Source organism: Rousettus aegyptiacus, unplaced genomic scaffold (genome assembly GCF_014176215.1).
Source record: "Rousettus aegyptiacus isolate mRouAeg1 unplaced genomic scaffold, mRouAeg1.p scaffold_m13_p_12, whole genome shotgun sequence".
Taxonomy (NCBI): Eukaryota; Metazoa; Chordata; class Mammalia; order Chiroptera; family Pteropodidae; genus Rousettus; species Rousettus aegyptiacus.
This window is the reverse complement of record NW_023416287.1, coordinates 91,764,605-91,783,708: the sequence shown is the minus strand read 5'-3', so window position 1 is coordinate 91,783,708 and position 19,104 is coordinate 91,764,605. Positions and strand designations below refer to the sequence as shown.

General features: G+C 50.4%; 2 protein-coding genes across 9 annotated transcripts in view; both read right to left on the bottom strand.

The window, feature by feature from the left end:
- ZNF407 (zinc finger protein 407) overlaps positions 1 to 3,987 on the bottom strand; it is a 333,803-nt gene extending 329,816 nt beyond the window's left edge. The window contains exon 1 of the mRNA XM_016148401.2: positions 3,883 to 3,987. The gene's annotated coding sequence lies outside the window, so the exon portion shown is untranslated. The remainder of the gene's footprint in view (positions 1 to 3,882) is intronic.
- Positions 3,988 to 10,262: 6,275 nt separating this feature from the next.
- The window catches only part of CNDP1 (carnosine dipeptidase 1), a 30,300-nt gene continuing 21,458 nt past the window's right edge, over positions 10,263 to 19,104 (bottom strand). For 7 of the 8 annotated variants that reach the window (XM_016148411.2, XM_016148405.2, XM_016148406.2 and 4 more), the window contains 5 exons: positions 16,003 to 16,163; positions 14,834 to 14,998; positions 13,435 to 13,576; positions 11,660 to 11,807; positions 11,398 to 11,467 (listed from right to left, as the gene is read on the bottom strand). In XM_016148411.2, the coding sequence (XP_016003897.2) occupies positions 11,398 to 11,467; positions 11,660 to 11,807; positions 13,435 to 13,576; positions 14,834 to 14,998; positions 16,003 to 16,163 (686 nt within the window). Of the gene's footprint in view, positions 11,468 to 11,659; positions 11,808 to 13,434; positions 13,577 to 14,833; positions 14,999 to 16,002; positions 16,164 to 19,104 lie in introns of all 8 variants that reach the window. The other variant, XM_016148402.2, reaches the window with a different exon arrangement.

The window sequence follows — 19,104 nt, the reverse complement described above, 5'->3', positions numbered from 1 at the left end:
TAGAATCATTTCAGATGAATGATAAAAAGGTATAAAGGATCACTCATTAACATTAAAATATGCTACCTCCAGTAATTGCTTTAAAAAAAAATCATTACAAATAAGGTTTAAGCTAGAATAAATTGAAATTATTCAATAAAAACCTGCAACTGGGATAATTTAGAGAGCAGAGGAACTTTCCTAAGGCACTGAAGTCTCTCCAGATAAATGACCTACCTTATTCTTTTTTAATTTAGTTCAACCTACATTTATTTAACATCGACTGTGCTAGACCCTGATAAGACCTTGACATACAGGAAAGAATTATTTCAGTACATGAAATAACAGAGAAAAGCACCAAGCAACAAAACTGGAAGTAAGTTTTCACTGCTGTTCAAAATAGCAGTCAATCTGGACACCTTTTTCACTAGGAATGCTGACAGGACCGAGGGCCCTCACAGGTCACATGCACCCCCTTCAAAAGCAACATGGTTCTGACCTCTAGAATTACCTCCAAAAACGATCCTTGAAAATGTTAAAATGACTCTGAGAAATACTCTATTTCTAGTCCTTTTTTCCATCCAATCATTTGACATTGGTGCCCTACTGTTTGTAACACAAAATTAAAGAACTTGGTTCTCTGAGTCCCAAGGAAAAGGTTTAGCTGGTATAAACCCAGGGAGGTTTATTTACTGTCTCTTATAAGAGATCGAAGGCAACAGGGTGTAAGACCCTTGTTCTCAAAGTGTGGCCTCCGAGCCAGCAGCTTCGGCATCACCCAGGACCTTGTCAGAAATGCAGTGTTAGCCCCAGTCCACACCTACTGAAGTGGCACCTCTGGGCAAGGCCCAGCATGTCTTCGCAGGCCCCAAAGGTGACCTGACGCACCTTCATTTTGAGAACTACAGACAGAAGAGCAAGAAGACCAGCCTGCAGACCAGGCAGCCTAATTCCACTCCTTGCTCTGCCACTAATCCCCGAGACAGATGTCACTCGGCTCCTGTGGGGCTCAGCCCCCCAGCAGACAAGGAGGGAATGGCATGGATGGATGCCACAGCCCTCACGCTGTGACGTGATGACTCTGAGGGCACTCACTCCTGCCAGGCCCAAAAGTGAAGAGCGCAGCCATGTGTCGCCGCTCATTTCTCACTCATCAAAATGAAACAATGACAATCTCTTCAACTGGGGGTGGTTCCCCAGAGTAGTGGTCAGCACGTCCACTTTATAAGCAGAAGGTCCTGGGTTCGAGCCACGGTCTGTACCCCGGGTGTGTGCACCAGGCCCCGGGTGTGTGCCGTGAGTGCATGGGAGGAGACACCCGCCTTCAGAGATCCAGTTCGTAAGGGGAGACCCCATAGGTCAAGGGGTGGAAGTGGGGGAGAGGAGAATTTAAAAAAAAAAAAAAAATTCTTCAACTGGTCTCTGAATCAGATTTAATATATCTGAAATTATTTTAAATAAAAGTGTTTTGTGAAAGCCATACAATCACTAATTTTAGTTTCCTATTTAGTTCTACAACAAACCTATTTTATAGGAATCAATTCTGCATAACAAACATTCCAAGAAATGCACCTATTACACACTAAATTGTGTCCCCCTCAAAATTCACATGTCGAAGTCCTAATCCCCAATGTGATAGTATTTGGAGGAGGAGCCTTTGGGAAATTAGGTTTAGATGATGTCATGAGGGTTGGCTCCCAAGATGGGATCAGTGTCCTTATAAGAGAAAGTGAGACCAGAGCTCTGTCTTGCTCTCTGCCAATGAGGACATAGCAAGAAGCTGGTCATCTGCAAGCCAGGAAGAGCCCTCACCAGGAACCTGCACCTTGTCCTTGGACTTCTCAAGCTCCCAAACTGTGAGAAAGAAATGTCTTTTTCAGCCACCCAGGCTATGGTATTTTGTTACAGCAGCCCAAACTAAAACTTACTCAAATGTCCCCTCTGGTGTGGGATCTAACACAGAACTGTGCTCCTGTCCCCACGTAAAAACGTGTGTGATCAGGCCACAGAAATATTTAATAAATATGAAAAACAAAGAACTTAAAAACGTATAACTCTAGATATTTCCATTACTGCATAAGAAACACAGTTTCATCTCCTATTCTTAGATTTATATAAATTGGGACTCTACTCACAACCTATGATACCTGTAAAGCAAATCTCAGAGAAGAGTCTATTTAATAAAGATTAGAGAGTTCTCCTCTAATAAAACAAACCTAAAATGGATGAATGCTGGAAACATGTCCCAGCAATCCAGTGAATACCCACTAACCCTTGAGACCTAACTCAAACACGGCGCCTTGCCCGCTGTCGCCACGCCTTCCCAGGAAGGCGCACACAGCGTCCTCCATGCCCCACCTCCATTTCAACATCTAGTAAAAGCGTTCATATTTGTTTGTGTCCGTCTTCTCAACCGGACCTTGGAATCATCTAGGGCAATTTGCTACTCTCTCCAGCATCCAGAATGGTAGCTGGCACAAAGCAGGAGCCAACGTTTGTTGAGGTGGAGCCGCTCAGCTGAATATTAGTGGAATTCTGTCCTATCTTGCAGCTTTTCTGTAAATCTGAAATCATTCCAAGTTTTTTTTTTTTAGATGCCAGCAGCAACTGTTACCAGCAATAATCACAACTTCCTTACATGTCATGCAAGATGACAATGGCTACTAGAGAGGCTTGCTTTAGCGTTTTTCAGACGTGCCAGTAGGAGTTAATTTCACATGCAATTTGAAAAAGAATGAGTAAGAAACACTTGAGATTCGAATGCTGATATTAATTTTGGTCAAATTATTTTATCTGGGTCTCGGCTGGTAAAAGGGAATAGTAATTCCTACTCTATAAAGCTGCTGCGTTAAATGAAGTATACAGAGTATATGTCAAATGAGCCCTCCTAAAGACGTTTTAAGCAATGTGTCAGCATCCTTCCCTGTACCGTGTTCCAACTGGACTAACACGTGCATCCTGGAACTAGTCCCATGAGCACCGACTGTGAAGCTGCCCCTTCTCAATCCCCACTGGGGCTATGACTACCTATAAAATAAAGAAACCCTACGTGTGTGTTGAGAGATGCCCACCCTGCCAAGATGTCCTATCCAAAACTCGCCAATGAAATAAATGGGCTTCTCAAAACTCGACGCAACCGACAGGGGTCAGCAGCTCCTGACACCCACCTCCACCAGACTGAGCTCCGAAAGCGCAAGCACAGTCCGGACGCGCGCGCTGGCTGGGAGGTGGGTACCCACGGGGACAGAGCCCGCCGCTGCCAACGGCGGTGTGCGGCGGCCTGGGGTCTGCCTCCGGGGGGACCGCTGAGCGGCCAGGACCCCCCACGTCCAGGCGCGGCGACCTGGGTCCCGGCGTGTGGGCCGCTGCCCGCCCAGCGTCCTTAACGGCAGGAGGCAGGGGAGGCGGCGGCGCAGTCGGTGCGGCTGGGGCGGGGGGGAGGGGGCCGGAAAGGGGGCGGGCGGCGGAGGAGGCCACGGCCCGGACCGTCGCCCAACCCCTGGGCAGCGTGTGTCTTTCGGAGGAAGCGGGCGGTAAGACGCGCCCGACCGCGGGCCGGGGCGCGCGGGTCGCGGCTCCCGCGTTGACAGCGCGGCGCCGCGGGGAAACCGAAGCGCCGCGGGGCCGGCCGCGCAGCGAGCCGGGGAGGGCGGGAGCGGAGGCCGGGCGGCGGGGACCCGCGGGCGTGTGCGGGGCGAGTCTGGGCGGCGGCGGGAGGGACCGGCGAGCAGGGAGGGGCGGAGGCGGGAGGGCGGGGGGAGGAGGAAGAGCGAAGGGCCCTGGCGGGGCTCCCGGCGTCCAGCCGCCGGCGCCCCGGCCCTCAAGCCACCGCCCCCAGGCCCCACGCTGACGCCGGACGGTCCCCGCCTCCAAACCCCCCGCCCCGGCCAGACAGTAACTTACCTGTTTGCCGGCAGAATCGTTCCTGCTCGCCCCTACGACTGACTCCTCCGGCTCACCGTCTTCCCTCTGGGAGGAAGGGGAGGGACTTCCTGTCTTTCCGTTGCGCGACTTCCGGCAGTTCCCAGGACGACTGCGTCGTGGCCGGGTCGCTGGGCACCAGAACCAAAACGCAGAAGCTCGCAACTGGCTCAGTAAAACTAACGTCTAGTTCCCTGTTTTTGCCCCGAGTGGCCAACGGACCCATGTGCCGCCTCGTTTTCGGTCCATCAGCCCTCGCCGGAAGTCACTCCGAGACGAGACAGGAAGTCCCGCCCCTTCCCAAGAGAGGAAAAACGGAAAGCCGAAGTTGTCAATCTAAAGAAGGGGTGACAGTCATCGCCCTCGAGGGCGGACGGTGTTGGAGTGGGAGGGCCACCAGGGATTTACAGAGTCCCTTTGCGGGTGCCCCTGCCCCGGGCAATCCCGCCCCCTGCTTCTCCCCGCCCTCCTCGCCCCGCCCCGTCGCCCGCCCTCCAGGAAGAGCCCCGGGGGGCTCGGGGTCCGAAAGCCACTGAGGTCTGCGCCGGGTCCGGCTGCTGCTCAGCGTTGCTCAGGCCCCCACAGAGAGGATCGAGATCGGTCTGCCGCGCCGGGCGCGGACGCGGCTCCCAATGATGAGGAAAGTCTCCCTAGTGAAGCGAAATGGGGATTCTCGGAGTCACAGGCCCAAGGAAGCCCCTCGCCCGGCTCCGATGCTAACGGGAGGCAGAAGAAGCTGAAGACGCTTTGAGTGTCTAGACGCACCGCACGGACCGACTTTATTAAACGCCAACGGCACAGCACAGGGATTGAGAGGAAGGAAGGAAGGAAGGAAGGGAGGGAGGGAGGGAGGGAGGGAGGGAGGAAGGAAGGAAGGAAGGAAGGAAGGAAGGAAGGAAGGAAGGAAGGAAGGAAGGAAGGAAGGAAGGAAGGAAGGCACCACCCGGCCTTAGTATTCACGTTCCACCGGCCCCTTGAGCAGGAAAATCCGGGGACCTCGCGTTTAGAGTCCTTTCTTTTGAAACTCAAATCTTAAATAGGAGGGTCACGGCTCGAAAAGTGCAATGACAGAGCCACCGTGTGTAGAGACAGGCAGCGACGTGGCGCCCAGAGTGTGAAGATAGGCTTGCTGAGGAATGTTAATTTCTCATGTAGGCATAGGGAAATCTGTTAAGTAATCAGAATTGTATTTAGAAAGGTAATTTTAAGTGAATAGGATTTTTAAATAATGGCCTGATAATTATGATAGGCTTCCTAACCAAATCATCCCTCAAGGCCAATTTCAACTGAGTTCTACTTAAATATTCACCATAACATAGTGTTTCATAAACAACTCCTTGCAGAGGTTATATGATTGAATTTTCGTTGTAATTCACCTGAATTCTCATGTCATTCACAGTAGGAAATTGTAGTTTAGAAGAGTCGACCCTTCCAAGACCACACGGCTAGTAAAAGTTGAACTTGGTTTTAAATTCCAGCCGACCTTGTACTCACCATACTGGCTCAGTAAATTTACAAGTTGTAGAGAAACGCAGGGAAATTAGTTCTCAGAACAGGTGACCAACCTGTCAGTGTTATATTTATTCCATTAACCAACATTTATTGGGTTTTTATTGAATAATAGATAAACGACTGCCTTCAAAGAGTTCACTTGAAATTTACTTAGAATTTACTTGAAAACCTAATACTTATTAATACAATCTTTTAATGTCTACTTCAACATTGTTATTGTATGACAAGGTGATAAATTTCTCAACAATTACAGTAGCTAGCACAATTCTCCACATGGATCAGGCTTCTTGTTGGTCTTTATGTGATGTATCTTGCTACCTTTCTTACCTGGGAGATTTTGTTAACACTTGATCTTTCTTTGAGCAGTGAAATAAAATAGCAAGTTTATTTTTCAATTCAATCTTCCATTATTTCGCTGATACAGATCAATTTGACTTCATTTTCCTCATGTAAAATGAATCATTTAGGGTAAACTTCCCTTCTTTTGAAATTCTATGAATAGGTTTTAAAATTCCTAAATCATACTAATAGTGTCTAATAATATTACTCTCATTAAGACTGCTCCATTAGGTAACACTAATAATGATGATAGCTATGGTTTATTAAGCACCTACTAGATGTCCTGCAGTGCTCTTGAGAAACCCAAAAATTTAGGAAGATTTTGATAATGTTTTTCTGTGTCTCATTAGGAAATTTTATATGTATGCACATACATAAGAACCCCCAAAATTATGTATAACCTTTATGTAATGTATATGTATTATATATTAATTTTATTTTATATTTATATGTGTTAATATTTAGATACGTAAAACCTTGGGGCTTCTTTCAAGATTACTTCTCCTTGTAGCTTTCTATAACCACAGGACAAAATGTTTTAATATATTTTTACAAGGTTGCTATAAAGCAAGGATAATAAGACACTCCTCTAATGCTTGTCTAGCATTTGAAAGGATGGAGGCCCCAGTGGTGGGAGGCCAACTTTTTTGGACTGAGATGGCAGACCAGCCAATGTAGGGTGTTAAGGTGAAACTTGGGGAGCCCATGGTGTAGCTGGCTCCAACGTCCTAAGGTCTGATTATCCTTCCATTCGTCGGACAGAGCTGTTGGCCCCTCCGCCAATGTTAGAGCTCCCATCCCACCACTGTGTGCTCAGTGTGTATAACTCATGCCGCCTCCCACTCTTCGGTGCTTCCTTTTTGTCAGCGGCCCTGTCCATCGACAGTCCCGGCAAAGGAAAAGTAGCCAATGACTAGTTGCTACTTACCTTTGGGTCAGAGGAACATAATGGTATTTTACGGAAGGATGATGACAGCCACACATAGCTGGTGGAGGAGATGGTTTAAACCATTAAATGTTCATATTTATCATTAAAAAATTAAAGTCTACTTAAGCATTGCGAAGAACTTGAATTTCCTAATACAGATTGGTATGTCACAGCCTTCATCAGGTTCAATTTTAAACTACTTATCTTTACCAACAGTAAATATAATGAAATACAATCATCAGAGGACCAGTTATGACAGTCTCATCTCTCCACCATACGTAAAAAAATTATATTTGACGTAGTTCCAGTAAGGAGGTTCATGGGGAGGAAGGAGGTGTCTCCATTTTTTTTTTCTCTTGAGTACCAGTAAGATATGTATCACACCTCTTGATATTACACACAACTTTTTCATTTTCAGTCTTTTTTTCTCGCAGACCTTCACAGTGGACAATGTCTGTTGACCTATTCTCTATGTCTCCTAATTTTTTCCTTCTGTCATCTCCAATCTATTAAAAGTAGTTTTGGTTTTTGTTTTGTTTTGTTTTTTTTCTTATTTCACTTATTTATCTTTCAGTTCTAAAATTTCTATTTGGTTCTGTCTTATAATTTATATTTCTCTGATGGGATTTCCTATTTGTGCACTTATTAAAAGCATATTTTCCTTTACATTTTTTAGCAAAGTTATAATAGCTGCTATGACATTTTCTCTGCTAATTCCAACATACATATTACCATAGAGTTAATCTTCATTAATTTTCTTTCTCTTGATTTTGAATCCTGTGTTCTTTCTTAAATGTCTAGTAATTTTTGAATTGTATCCTAGACATTTGAGTACTATAATATAGAGATTCTGAATTCAGTTATGTTCCTCTGAGTAGGTTATTTGTTGTTATTATTGTTTCAGCAGACAGTTATTTGGGCTGCTTTTTACCCCCTCAGCCTTAGCCAGGAGGCCTCAACCTGCCTCTCACATGCACAGTCCAGAGGTCAGGCAGAGGTTTGGGCAGCATTTTCAGAACTCCGTGCTCTCCCTCTGTGACTCTCCTTTCCAGAGTCACCTCCCCGCCCTTGTGCTGACATGATCGCCCTGAACTCTGCCTTCTGGTTCTTCAAGTGGGATTTTAAACAAAGTTTAGATAGCCGCCTTTATTTTATTATCATTACTCAGAATTTGAAAGGAAACATTGGTCATCTTTGGTGACTAATCATTTTTGATGACTAATTTACTTTAACAGTGTCCTTTCAAGTTCTAATTTCCTTTAAATTAGCATTTTCTGTCATTACATTCAAATGCCTACCTACAATAGCAGTGACAATATGCTATGAACATTTAACCACCCACACTAGAACTTTAAGTCTAAGCTCTTTTGAATGCTGTTTTGGTGAATATCAATGTGGGAGGTGAAATGATTTAAGACTTCGTATTTTCCGTTATCGTCAAAGGCATAATTTCTCTGACATCTTTTTCATTCTGAATAAAAAATTACACTAGGCGATGTTTTTAAGTAAAATTTTTCCACGTAATGGCAACTTTTTTCTCTTTGATCTACTCAAATTTAAAAAGCTCAGAAGCATTTATTTACTCATCATAACTGTGAAGAAATTATAGTCATTATTTTATACCTATCATCCATTCTCTTCTACATCAGGCTGGGGGGGGGGTGGCGAAAAAGAAACATCTCTTAGTTTCAGAAAATCTCCTGCATTTCTGTTTTTGGACGTCATCAATTGAGACTTTGGATAGCTGAGCAAAGTGTAGCATGTACCCAGCCAACCCAGCCTCTGCCTTCCAGAGCTTGCATCCCAAAGAGGAACGTTCTTTCCAATACGGTGAGGAGGAAGATTATCTTTCTTATGTGTTATATAATCCTCAAAACAGAATGTAGATGTTAGAGTTGGTCAGTGGAAGAACAGAAGGAATATGGACAAGTAGTGGGCTTCGGTTTCAATTTTATTGCTTGTCACGTAAGGCAGCGGGATTACAGATAGATAACCTAACCATGCCAGCTCTAACCATAGGTACAGTATCACAGAAACAAGTGTCTTACTTCACCTGACATAATCAAGGCCTCAAATCATTATTTAATTCTTTAGCTATTAGATGTTCAATTAATATTCGAACTTGAAACTAACATTACAAAATAACAGCTAGATGACGTCGAATACACTTAAAAGTAGATATTTAAAACAGTACAGTATTTAAGAGGCATTTGTCCCTATCATAAAAAGGCGGTTGTTCGGAGATATTTTTTTAAGTGAAAATAGCTACCAGTAGAAGTGAGAAGCCAAATAAAGAGCGTCATGTTCTTGCGCGCTTCCTTCTTACTCCGTTTCTAGGAAACTGGTTGAGCGCACGGAACGGAACGGGCCGGAGCTGTCGGCAGCTCAGCGGCCTGTGCGCCCGCGGGACGCGCCCGCCGGTCGCCCGGCTCTGGCCGTGCAGGAGGGAGCACCCTGCGCAGCACCCCGACTCCGGAATGCCGGCGTCCCATGCGGGAAGCGGGGCGGGGGGCTCGCGGGCTGCTGGCCCGGGGCGTCTGGATGAAGGCGCCCTCCTGTGAGGACCCGCACGCCATCGCCAGTCACCGACGTCACTCGTTTCTCGCGCTGCTCCCAAGATGGTTTCAACTGGGAATGACGCGAGGTGGAAGTATAAACATACAAGTCCGGGCGGGACGGCGGGACTGGCAGGGACGCCCCAAAAAGTGCAGCTGTGGAATCGAAAGGACGATTTTTGCAAGAACCGTGGAGCAGCTACTGTGTGCGGCGCACTGCGCAGGCCCCTGAAGTGGCGACGAGTCGCACATGAGGCTGGTGTTTCAGAGCCTGGACGAGAGACAGAGCGGACGTGGCCTCCGCCCGCAGGGCTCCGAGCCTCGCGGGGCGCTGGTGGTTTCTTCATTGTACACGCGCGTGGTCGACCAGCCAAGGCAGGAACCCTGGGGAGAAACAGGTCGTGGAGGACGGATGACAGACGGATGACAGGGTCGCGTTTCAGCTGTGACCATGCAGGAGGATTGGGGGTCCGGTTCTCGGGGGGGGGGGGGGGGGGCGGGCGCTGCGCTGGGCTGGCCTGGGCGTCCCGGGTCCCCGGCAAACACACAGGCGGGGGGAGGGGCGCACTGCGCTGAGCGCGGGGAGCGGGAGGCCAGGCCCGGTCCCCTGCGTCTGGGCCCGCTGGGTGCGCACACAAGGTTTCTCGACTGCTCACTGTTTTACAGCCTGAAGCCAAAGCACCTCCGTCCTCAGTGTTTTCCATGAGAGCATCTACCCAACCCAATCGACAGGTCTCACAAAACCCAAAATGTCACAAGATTCGACTAACCCAACAAGCAGGAACCAGGCTTAATGGCGAAGAATATCAAACACCTGCCGACCCTAGGCCACCGGGACTTGTCATTCTCGAGCAGCAGGGAGCAGACCCCCTTTGCGCCCATCCCCACTCGGCCGAGGACTCGCAGGGGTCCCCTTTCTGTGACGAGAGTCGGGGTAAACTGCATTGCCAGTCTAACTGCCCAGCCATTTCCGATGCGGTGCAGCGAGGTTTAAGGCTGACGTTTCCAGACCACACGGGAAGACACAATGTGTTATACTTTGTTTTTATTTGGAATCATAAGAGAAACATTTTTAATAAACCCTTAAAGTCTTCTCCATTAATGTGATTTAGCTAATGAATTTATAAAGATCAAATTGATTTGTTTACATACACTCGACTTAGAAAAATTACATTCTTGTTTGTTTATTTACACCATCAAATCCAATCAAGCCAAACAAGGTGGTTAACTAAAATGATTAACGAATGTGGCGCCAGCTGATGGCTTTAAATTTAGAATGTGTTCCCGATGTCACGGTTGATTAGTCCCCTATCTAACACTGATGCTATTAAAAGCTTTGAGCAATTTAGATGCCATCGTTGAGTAAAATTCCAGTGGGCTGAGCGAAATTCCATCAGGATTGATTCTGCCGTGGTGAATTTACATGTGTGCAGATGTTGGGGGGAGAGAGAAAGAGAGAGAGAGAGAGAGAGAGAGAGAGAGAGAGCGCGCGAGCCTTCGCTGACGGGGAGGAAGGAAGGACAGGAAGCCGGAGCAGGGGACGGTCGTGGGCGTTTATCACTGCAGAGCGTAAGAGGCTCGGAATCAGAAAGTCTCCCAGGTGGCATGGGGCTACGAATAGTGACCACTTCCGTTTCAGGATTTTTCGGAAGCAGGAAAAATAAATGAAAGGGAAGCAAGAGGTTAACATAGTGTCATGCTCCTCTAAAGGTGAACCCACAGGGCGAGCATGGAGATCTGGGGCGGGGCCCAGCGTTTTTGTTAACAAGGTCCAAGGAAGACGGGACAGCGGGGGCGATGCGAGCCCCGGCGGCCGTGGGATGGAGCGACCGATGATGTGACCACGCCAACCAGACTGCCAGGGGAGAGGCCAGTCGAGGAAGCGTCCCGGTGCCTGAAGGACAGCATGCGTCCGGTCGGGGGCTACTGCAGCAGAGCATGCGGCCACCAAGGTGCTGACGGTGGCGGTGACTTTAGAAGCCGTTCCCGTGGGCCGTACCTTTAAAGTGCCTTATAACCAGTCCGAATGTCCAAAGATATTTTAAATGGGAGGGAAAACGTATCCTGGATCGAACTTCTCTGGCCATTCAGATTCAATCCCTGTCCAGGGGCGTGGGAGGGGGTCTGTCAGCGGGTCACACCTAAGCTGGGAGGGTCTGACCATTATTCATGGAGCTTGGCCATCTCTAGGAAAAAGGCAGCGAATAATTTGGATCCCTCTATGTAATTCCACCTAACAAAAGAAGTGAAAAAAAAAAAAAACACAGTTATTTCTGCATAACTGATGGAGGAAAACGCCGTCTCCGGTGTAAACGGGAAGGTTCAATGACGTGAATGCGGTCTGCAGTGTGTGGCGTGTAGGTGGGCACAGCGCGCAGACCTGGGGTTTGGGCCGTGGGCGCTCGGCCCCCGGGGAAGCCCCTACCTGTTGATCTTCTCGTTCTGAGAGTGCTCGCCGTCGTCCACGGCGCCCAGCGGGAGCATCAGCACACTCTTCTGGATGACGTCCTGGAATATCTTGGCAATCGGGATGGTCGATCCATCCCGGATCATATCTGGCTCTGTGCCGAACACTGAAACACGGACGAGAAGGCGTCTGAATGGAACGGTGCCGGGACGCCCCCAGCAATCACCACGGCGCGCGGTGCCCGGGGAGCACATGCCTCGCCGCCATGCAGTTGACGCTCAGTCAAGAAAGCTGTGATTGCCTTTGAAAAAACACTGTTAAGTAAAATTTTTATTTTGAATGAATTTCAGACTTACAGAAAAGTTGCAAAAATAGTACAGAGTTTCCACGTACCCCTGACTCTACCTTCCCTAATGTTAACATCTTATATGATGATGGCATAACTATCAAGAAGAGGAAATCAGAAATGGAATAACATTGTTAACAGGGCTCAAGCCTTCTTCGATCGTCACGATTCTTTCCCTTTTTCTACGCCGCAGTCCGCTCCGGACTCCCACACTGCATTTCATCGTCTCCTCTTAGCCTCCTCTCATCTGCGACAGCTCCCCAGCTGGACCTTTCACGTCCTTGACCCTCTTGAAGAGTACCCGTCCGTTGTTTTGCGAAATGTCTCTCAATTCGGGTTTGTCTGATGCTTTTTCATAGTTGGAAGAGGTCACGCACTTTTGGCAAAGTACCACAAGATACATTGGGAAAGTGAGACTTTGTTTTTTTGTGTTTTTGTTTTTGTTTTCGTTTTCGTTATTTTGTAACCAATATACAAATAAATGGCTATAGTCAACTAACACCTGAATGTCTCCATGTTTCTATTCAGCTTTCGAGACATCCCATGAGATAGTTTAACTGATATCCTGGGGTCTAGACGGAGGTGAGCTGAAACCCTCTAGGCTAGAGGAAAAGTTGCCAGTGATGGTGGGAATGAAAAATGTAGAGGCGCCACATGGTATCCGCAAGGTGTCATGTGACTAAAGATGTTGCACTCTGTGAGCCCAAGTGCTTTAGCACACAAACAGACCGAAGGGGCCTCAGGCAGTCCTCCAAGCGTATTTCAGGTCTTTACCTTTGAACTTGACATTTCAGTCACGCACCTCCCTTCCGCTGGCATTACATTGACCTGTCTAACTTCCCTTCCTCTTTTCTTCATTCCCAGACTTTACTGGTAAAATTCTGCCCTAACTGGGATGAAGCCAGCTCCCGGGCCTGGGCTTGCCCTCTGCTTCCTGCCTGGGTCCCCAGTGCCGACACCCCGGAGGGTTCCTGCCCCCCGCAGGCCTGGGCCAGCTCTGCGGTTAGGAGCGAGCGGTGTGGCCTGCGACCGCGGCTGTCATGCAGCACCCCACCCTACCCCACCCTTCCCCACCCTTCCCCACCGTCTCACTCTCCGTCCCTTTGGTTACCCACAGGCAGCCACGGTCTGGAAATAGTAAATGGAAAATTCCAGAAATCAACAACGCCTACACCATTCACCTCACTTCATCTCTTCACACAGGCATTTTAGCATTCCCCTCATCACAAGAAGAAGGGCGAGCACGGTTCAGGCTGTCTCAGGGGAGGGCGAGACCACGTTCCTGAGAGTGTGTTTAAAGTGCCTATCCCCATCTACACTCGGCAGGACAGCCCGTCCAAGAGTCCACACCGCAGCTTTAAATGTGTCTGCTCCACCCACCACTCTGCCCCCGGCACCACCCCTCGGACCCATGTAAACTGGCAACTCGAACCCGCTCAAGCCCGACCTGTTTTGATGGCTCTTCTTGCTGCACGGTACTGGTTCTCCCGAACGTCGGCGACCCACGGGTGCAGTCCTAGTACCATCGAAACAGTCATCTGGTTGGAAGAATTTCTTTTGGAGAATATATGCTGGAGATGCTGCTTCACCTAAAAGGCAATGTTTTCGCACTGTAAGAGAAAACTGAGTCACTCTCTCGGATGACGATACATACTCACCTCTCCTCAAGATACATGGAGATCCCAGCCCAACACACCCAGCACCCGACTTACCCCTGGCTCCACCAGGAGGGCTGACAGGAGGGAGGGGTCTGCGGGACTGACGGCCTCACTCGGGCGAGAGCTTGATCTCACTCCCCTGCTGCCCCCAGACCCTCCAGCCCCCGTCCTGCCCGCCCCCTCCTCACCACAGTGCCCGACCATTAACGTTTGCTTATTATGAATCTCATCAGTCATGACATTGGATGACGTTATGGATAACGTGAGTAGAATGAATACTACGAATCCTTGGCGATGGTGAAACATACTGCAACTTCTCAATTCGACTCTCTCTTTTTGGACTAGGAGTAACTTAGTGACTATTTCGGGAACATCAAGCATTTAGAACGTTATGAACAATGGGAGCGGTTCTACCCTGAGACTCGTCAGCATCCTCTTTTCTCCTGGGCTACGTACTCTGAAGTGCTTCTTCCATTCGTTCCTTCAGCAAACGTTTATTGAACCCTTGTCATGTAGCAAGAACTGTTCCAGGGGCTGGGGCTACAGATGTGAGCATGGCAGACAAGGTCCTGCGTGTCTGAGAGGGACAATACTTCCTCCAAGGGAGGGGGACGGCAGGGGAGAGAGGGCGAGTAGGGGGCGGGAGGGGAGTTGAGAACAAAATCAGCACTTAGAAGACGATGAAGGAGGCCGATGGGGTTTTGAGGGTTGGGATGAGGTGTTTCTTGAGCTCATTGACTCCGAGGACCTTCTGTTAAACCTGATGATAGGTGGGTAATTTAGACACGTTACTCCTTCCGGATGACATTTTCATTAAAACGGCTTCTATCAGAGTGTTCGTTTCACACATCTGGACAGACTCATGATTGGGGTTTGAGATTTTCCAGCTCGGTCCAACCCTAGGAAGTCAACTTCATCTGTGTACAAAGCCAATCTTGCCTTTACGTGTACTATTTAATTTTTTAAAATGTCTCATCACTCCAACTCCAAATGGTGCTCTACCGGATATATAATTGAGGCAAGAGATTTTTACCGAACAAAAATTACGTTGGTTTTTTGACATCTGTTCTAGTCCCTTTTGTATTGGGGGAATGGTACTTCAATGCCAACAACTGAATTGCTCGCTAAACTGTTATGTGGCACTTCGCAGGGGTCCCGCTGGGCAGAAGAACAACGCACGTTTGTTACCTGTCTTTCCACCACAGGTAGATTCATGTGAGGGACTAGACGGATGGAAAACTTTCCTGTAACTCGGCCGGGGATGACTGTTTTAGCTCCAGGCTTGTCAAACGCACCCTCGACCCCGTGAATGGAAAGGGAGGGGTACCGCCACAGGTGCATTAGGACTTCCTCCTGAATTAAAATGAAATTCTGTTGTTAGATACAAGAACGCTCAATGAAAACCCAGTTACGATGGATCGTTTGTATCACCACTCCCCGTACATCTGCAGCGACGTGCGTGACAAGTTAATTATCACCTTACTTAGATGTGTCTGGACTAGGAACACAAGCGGACTTTTCCCTCGGGACGTGGGGTCCCAGGAAGCCGTCACCTGCCCAAGCTGCTCCCACTGACCGGGGCCCCTGGTCGCCCAAGCTCTGATTGCAGTTGATAGACAACAAAAGGGCCCGTTCAGAAATTTACGTTCGGGGGTAAACTTCTGTCCCCAGTCACCGCAGTGACAACCCGTGCGCTAACAGCATTCTGTTTTTCAGGAGGTGGCAAGGAACGCTACAGAGGTTTGAGCCACTATTCTTCCTTGCGGACGCTGCCGAGCCAGCCCGAAGGAGGAGGCAGACTTCAGATAATCAGCGCTGCCACTCTGTTCAGCGTGATTCTCCCCGTCCTGGCCGGTCCCCGAGGAACCGGCCACGGCTCCCGGACACCACAGCAGGTGCAGAGGAGGCCGAAAGGGGGGGGAGAAAAACATCTTGACTCGCCACGAATGGATGCGTTTGGCTCTGGGTCTGCCCGCTACACTGGAGCAGTGATGTAGCCATTTACGGAGCGGCCCCTAAGGGTCTCGGTTCTGTCGAGAAAAATGAGCAGTTAGGGGTCTGGGAGCTTGGATCACTGCAGACTGTGCGTCTTTAGACAGGCAGGAAGCCCGGCTCCGTGGCTGAGGCTGGGCGCGGGTTGAGTCTCACACTCCGATTTGGAGAAGCAGGGCTGGGGGACGGGCACCTGCCTGGCTGCTCCCGGCGGTGGGAGGGGCCGTGAGGGGAGCTCGGCCTCAGAGGTACCCGCGGCTTTCCGCCCGAGACGCGCGGAGCCGCAGTGCGCAGCATGGCGGGCGCTGAGGACGGGCGGCAGGGTACCCTCCTGCCTCTCGGGCACCCCCCGACTGCGGCCATACCTTGGTGTCAAACAGAAACTTCTTGACCCGGCTGCTGCTCCGGTACTCCTCCAGGTCCAGGTCGATGGCTTCGTACATTTCTCTCTCCTCGTCCGTCACGGGGGCCACGTGGTCGTAGATCCCCGGAACCAGAATGCGACCAGACGCGTCCACGAGGCTACCTGCACGACACACACGGGAAGCCAGGCCGGCAGGCGTCACGACCGAGCCGAGGGGCTGGCCCTGGGTGACCCTCCCAGGCCGGCTCCGGTCCCCCCGGCAGAGCCACTGGCGGCAGGTCACTCCCTAGAGGTCGTGGGAAGGAGCTGGTCACAGGCGGATGCGGCCTGCGTCCGGCCCAACTCAATGTCCTCCTTGGCAGCGCAGGGGTGGAAACCCGGGGCTGCAGGCAATTAGCCTGGCTGTGACCTACCTGAGTCAGGCTCGGACGCTCCCTTTAGGCCATAAGTAGGGCTCTCGGTCTGAGTTGATCTTACCCCGAGTTAAAAAGGAATGTGTTCCTTATGAAAAACTCTACAGATGTGTGTGCATGTACACACACGCAGGCCCGAGAAACAGAACCCCATCGCTCCCTATCGACTCCTCTCCCCCTACGCCCCGTAATAATATAATAAATACTCATCTTCGATGAAAAGCACATTATCTGTGGGGTCTAGTCTGTGCCATACACACCGTGGTGATAAGCAGGTGGACTAGTCTGCTCTTTGCGAAAGACTTTTGGGATTAATAAGAATGGGGGGATAGGAATCATCAAAGAAAATCTATAAAAGAAGCAGATTTGCAATTTAGTAAGTGCTGCTCGGTAGCTTGAGAAAGCATGTAACAAAGGCACCATGCAGCCAGCAAGCAGACTGACCTAAAGGAGGAAATCCGTCTCCGGGGCGGGCACTAAATCCCCCCTCGGTCCATCTGGGGGCTCTTGTTCAAGTAAAGGCACCTCGTAAGGATGTGCTCCACATTCCGAATGTGGCTCTAACTCGACAGTGCCGGAAGGTGAGCGTGGCGAGCTATCTCACCCTCCCGTTAAGGACGACGACCACGAAGCGTGCGTAAAGAGCCAGCTGTGGGCCGACACGCAGCGCCGTCCTCACCCACAGGAGGAGCGGCAGCGGCTTGGGGACACACCCCACAGCGGACGCTGAGTGGTCCTATCGGTGGCCGTGGGCTCCGGTTTCGTTTTGAGCTCCATCACGGTGACAGGGTGGACGGCACACCACTGAGAGCCAGCCCCAGTCACTCGGCGCCCGGCCGGCTTTTTGACTGGAATTACTTGGGGTTTTGTAGCATTTATCCAGTACGTGATCTACTTTATTGGGCCAAATGAGAGAAATCCCAAAACTCAGGACTGCGGGGGCTGGCGCTGCGCCCCAGTCCACTCTGCGGTGCCCAGAGTAGTTAGAGCAGCCCGGGCGAAGTCCCAGCAGACCAGCAGAGAGGCCACTGCAGGACGCGGGCGAGAACCAGAACGTAGCCTTCCTGCCGAAGTCCCCCTTCAAAGTGGCCACCTGGCCCCGACCCTCAGGCCTCGTCCTCCTGAGATCGCCTCCGAGCACGGGGAAGCTCATTACGGGTCACGCTGCTGCCTTCCTTGTGGATTTGTAGGGTGTTTTACCTTTGGGGGGGAGGAGGCTCTACACAGAGCCAAGCCACCTGTTGGTCCTCTCAAGTGGGCTCAGACTTGTTAGCTAGCCTTGCGTGGTCAGAGGCAGTGCCCCACGGATGGAAGCTGGGGTCTTACACATTGTCACATCGCCATGTTCACCCGGTGCCTGGAACACGGCGGGTGCCCGACAGCCGGGCGCGACGCGCCTGTGCTCACAGAGCCCTCAGCCCCACGAGCAGACGCGAGCCACCGTGGTGCACCCCAGAAGCTCCTTGCTACGGACTCATCACTTGATTTGTTTCGCAACCAAAGAAAGTGCTTTTCGTCCCATTCATGATCCCGATCTGACTTTTCCTAGCAGAGTGATTTGTGGGGCTCAACGGAATTTGATGCCCGGGTGAAACCACACACAGTCTGGAAGGATGCAGGCAGCAACCGCGCTTGGGGGAAGTCGAAATGCACGATAAAGGCTCGAAGATGCTGTTCCTAGGGAAGGGAAAATAGAAACTGACCTTTTTTTCAAAAAAAAAAAAAATCGAATGCATGCTATCCGAGTTCTTCTGGAAAGAAGTGAAACACTGTAAAGGAAAAAGACTGCTGTCGTCTGTCTGAAATTGCCAAGCAAGGGACATACTGTCCAAGAGTTACGCTTTATGAAAACTAGAAGGCCACAGGAGGATAGATAGATGATAGACAGACCCGGTGGATGATAGACGGTAAGTAGACAGATGTTGACTAGATAGATGACAGAATAGGTAGATGACAAACAGGGAGCTCTACCACTTGGACAACGCGAAAGACCCTGACGCGACCTCCCGGCCATTGGGCCAGGCGGGCTGACCGGCCCGGTCTGCGGCTGCCAAGGCCACAGGGACACTCGGGCGAGCAGGGCCGAGGGAGGGTGTGTCCACGCGGCAGCGGGAGAGGCTCCTGCCGAAGGATCCCAGCGGAGGGTGTGCTTTGCGGCGGTCTGTCTGCCCCAAAAGGACACGCTGGAAAATGTGTATAAAGGTGCCCTTTGTGCCGGTTGAGACAGGTATTATGGCGTCTAAAGCTTATGTAGCCTGAGAACCTTTTTTTTTTTAAAGAACATCAAATTATAAGTATGAAAGTGCAGCGCTCCTGCCGGGGCTGAGGGAGGATTCCCGCGGGGGTGGTGGGGGTGGGGCGCCTGAAGATGAGGCTCCCTTCGGTCCCCGGGGACCCGCCCCAGCCGCGGGACGACCCTGATACAGGCGAGCGCCACAGGTGACTGGACGCGGGCAGCTGGGCTCTCTGGACACACACACACACACGCGCGAGCGCGCACACCAGGCACTCTCCGCGAGGTCAGGCGCAGGGGTGACCAGCGAGCTCAGTCGAGTCTCCGCGCCCCCTGGGGCCACAGCAACCGGGTGAGAGGAAGCCCCGGGGCACTGGCATGTTCCGCACGTCTCTGAGTGCGTCTCCGGATGGCTCTCAGTGCTAGGCCGTTGTCCTCGAGCCTGGCCAGATGTGTC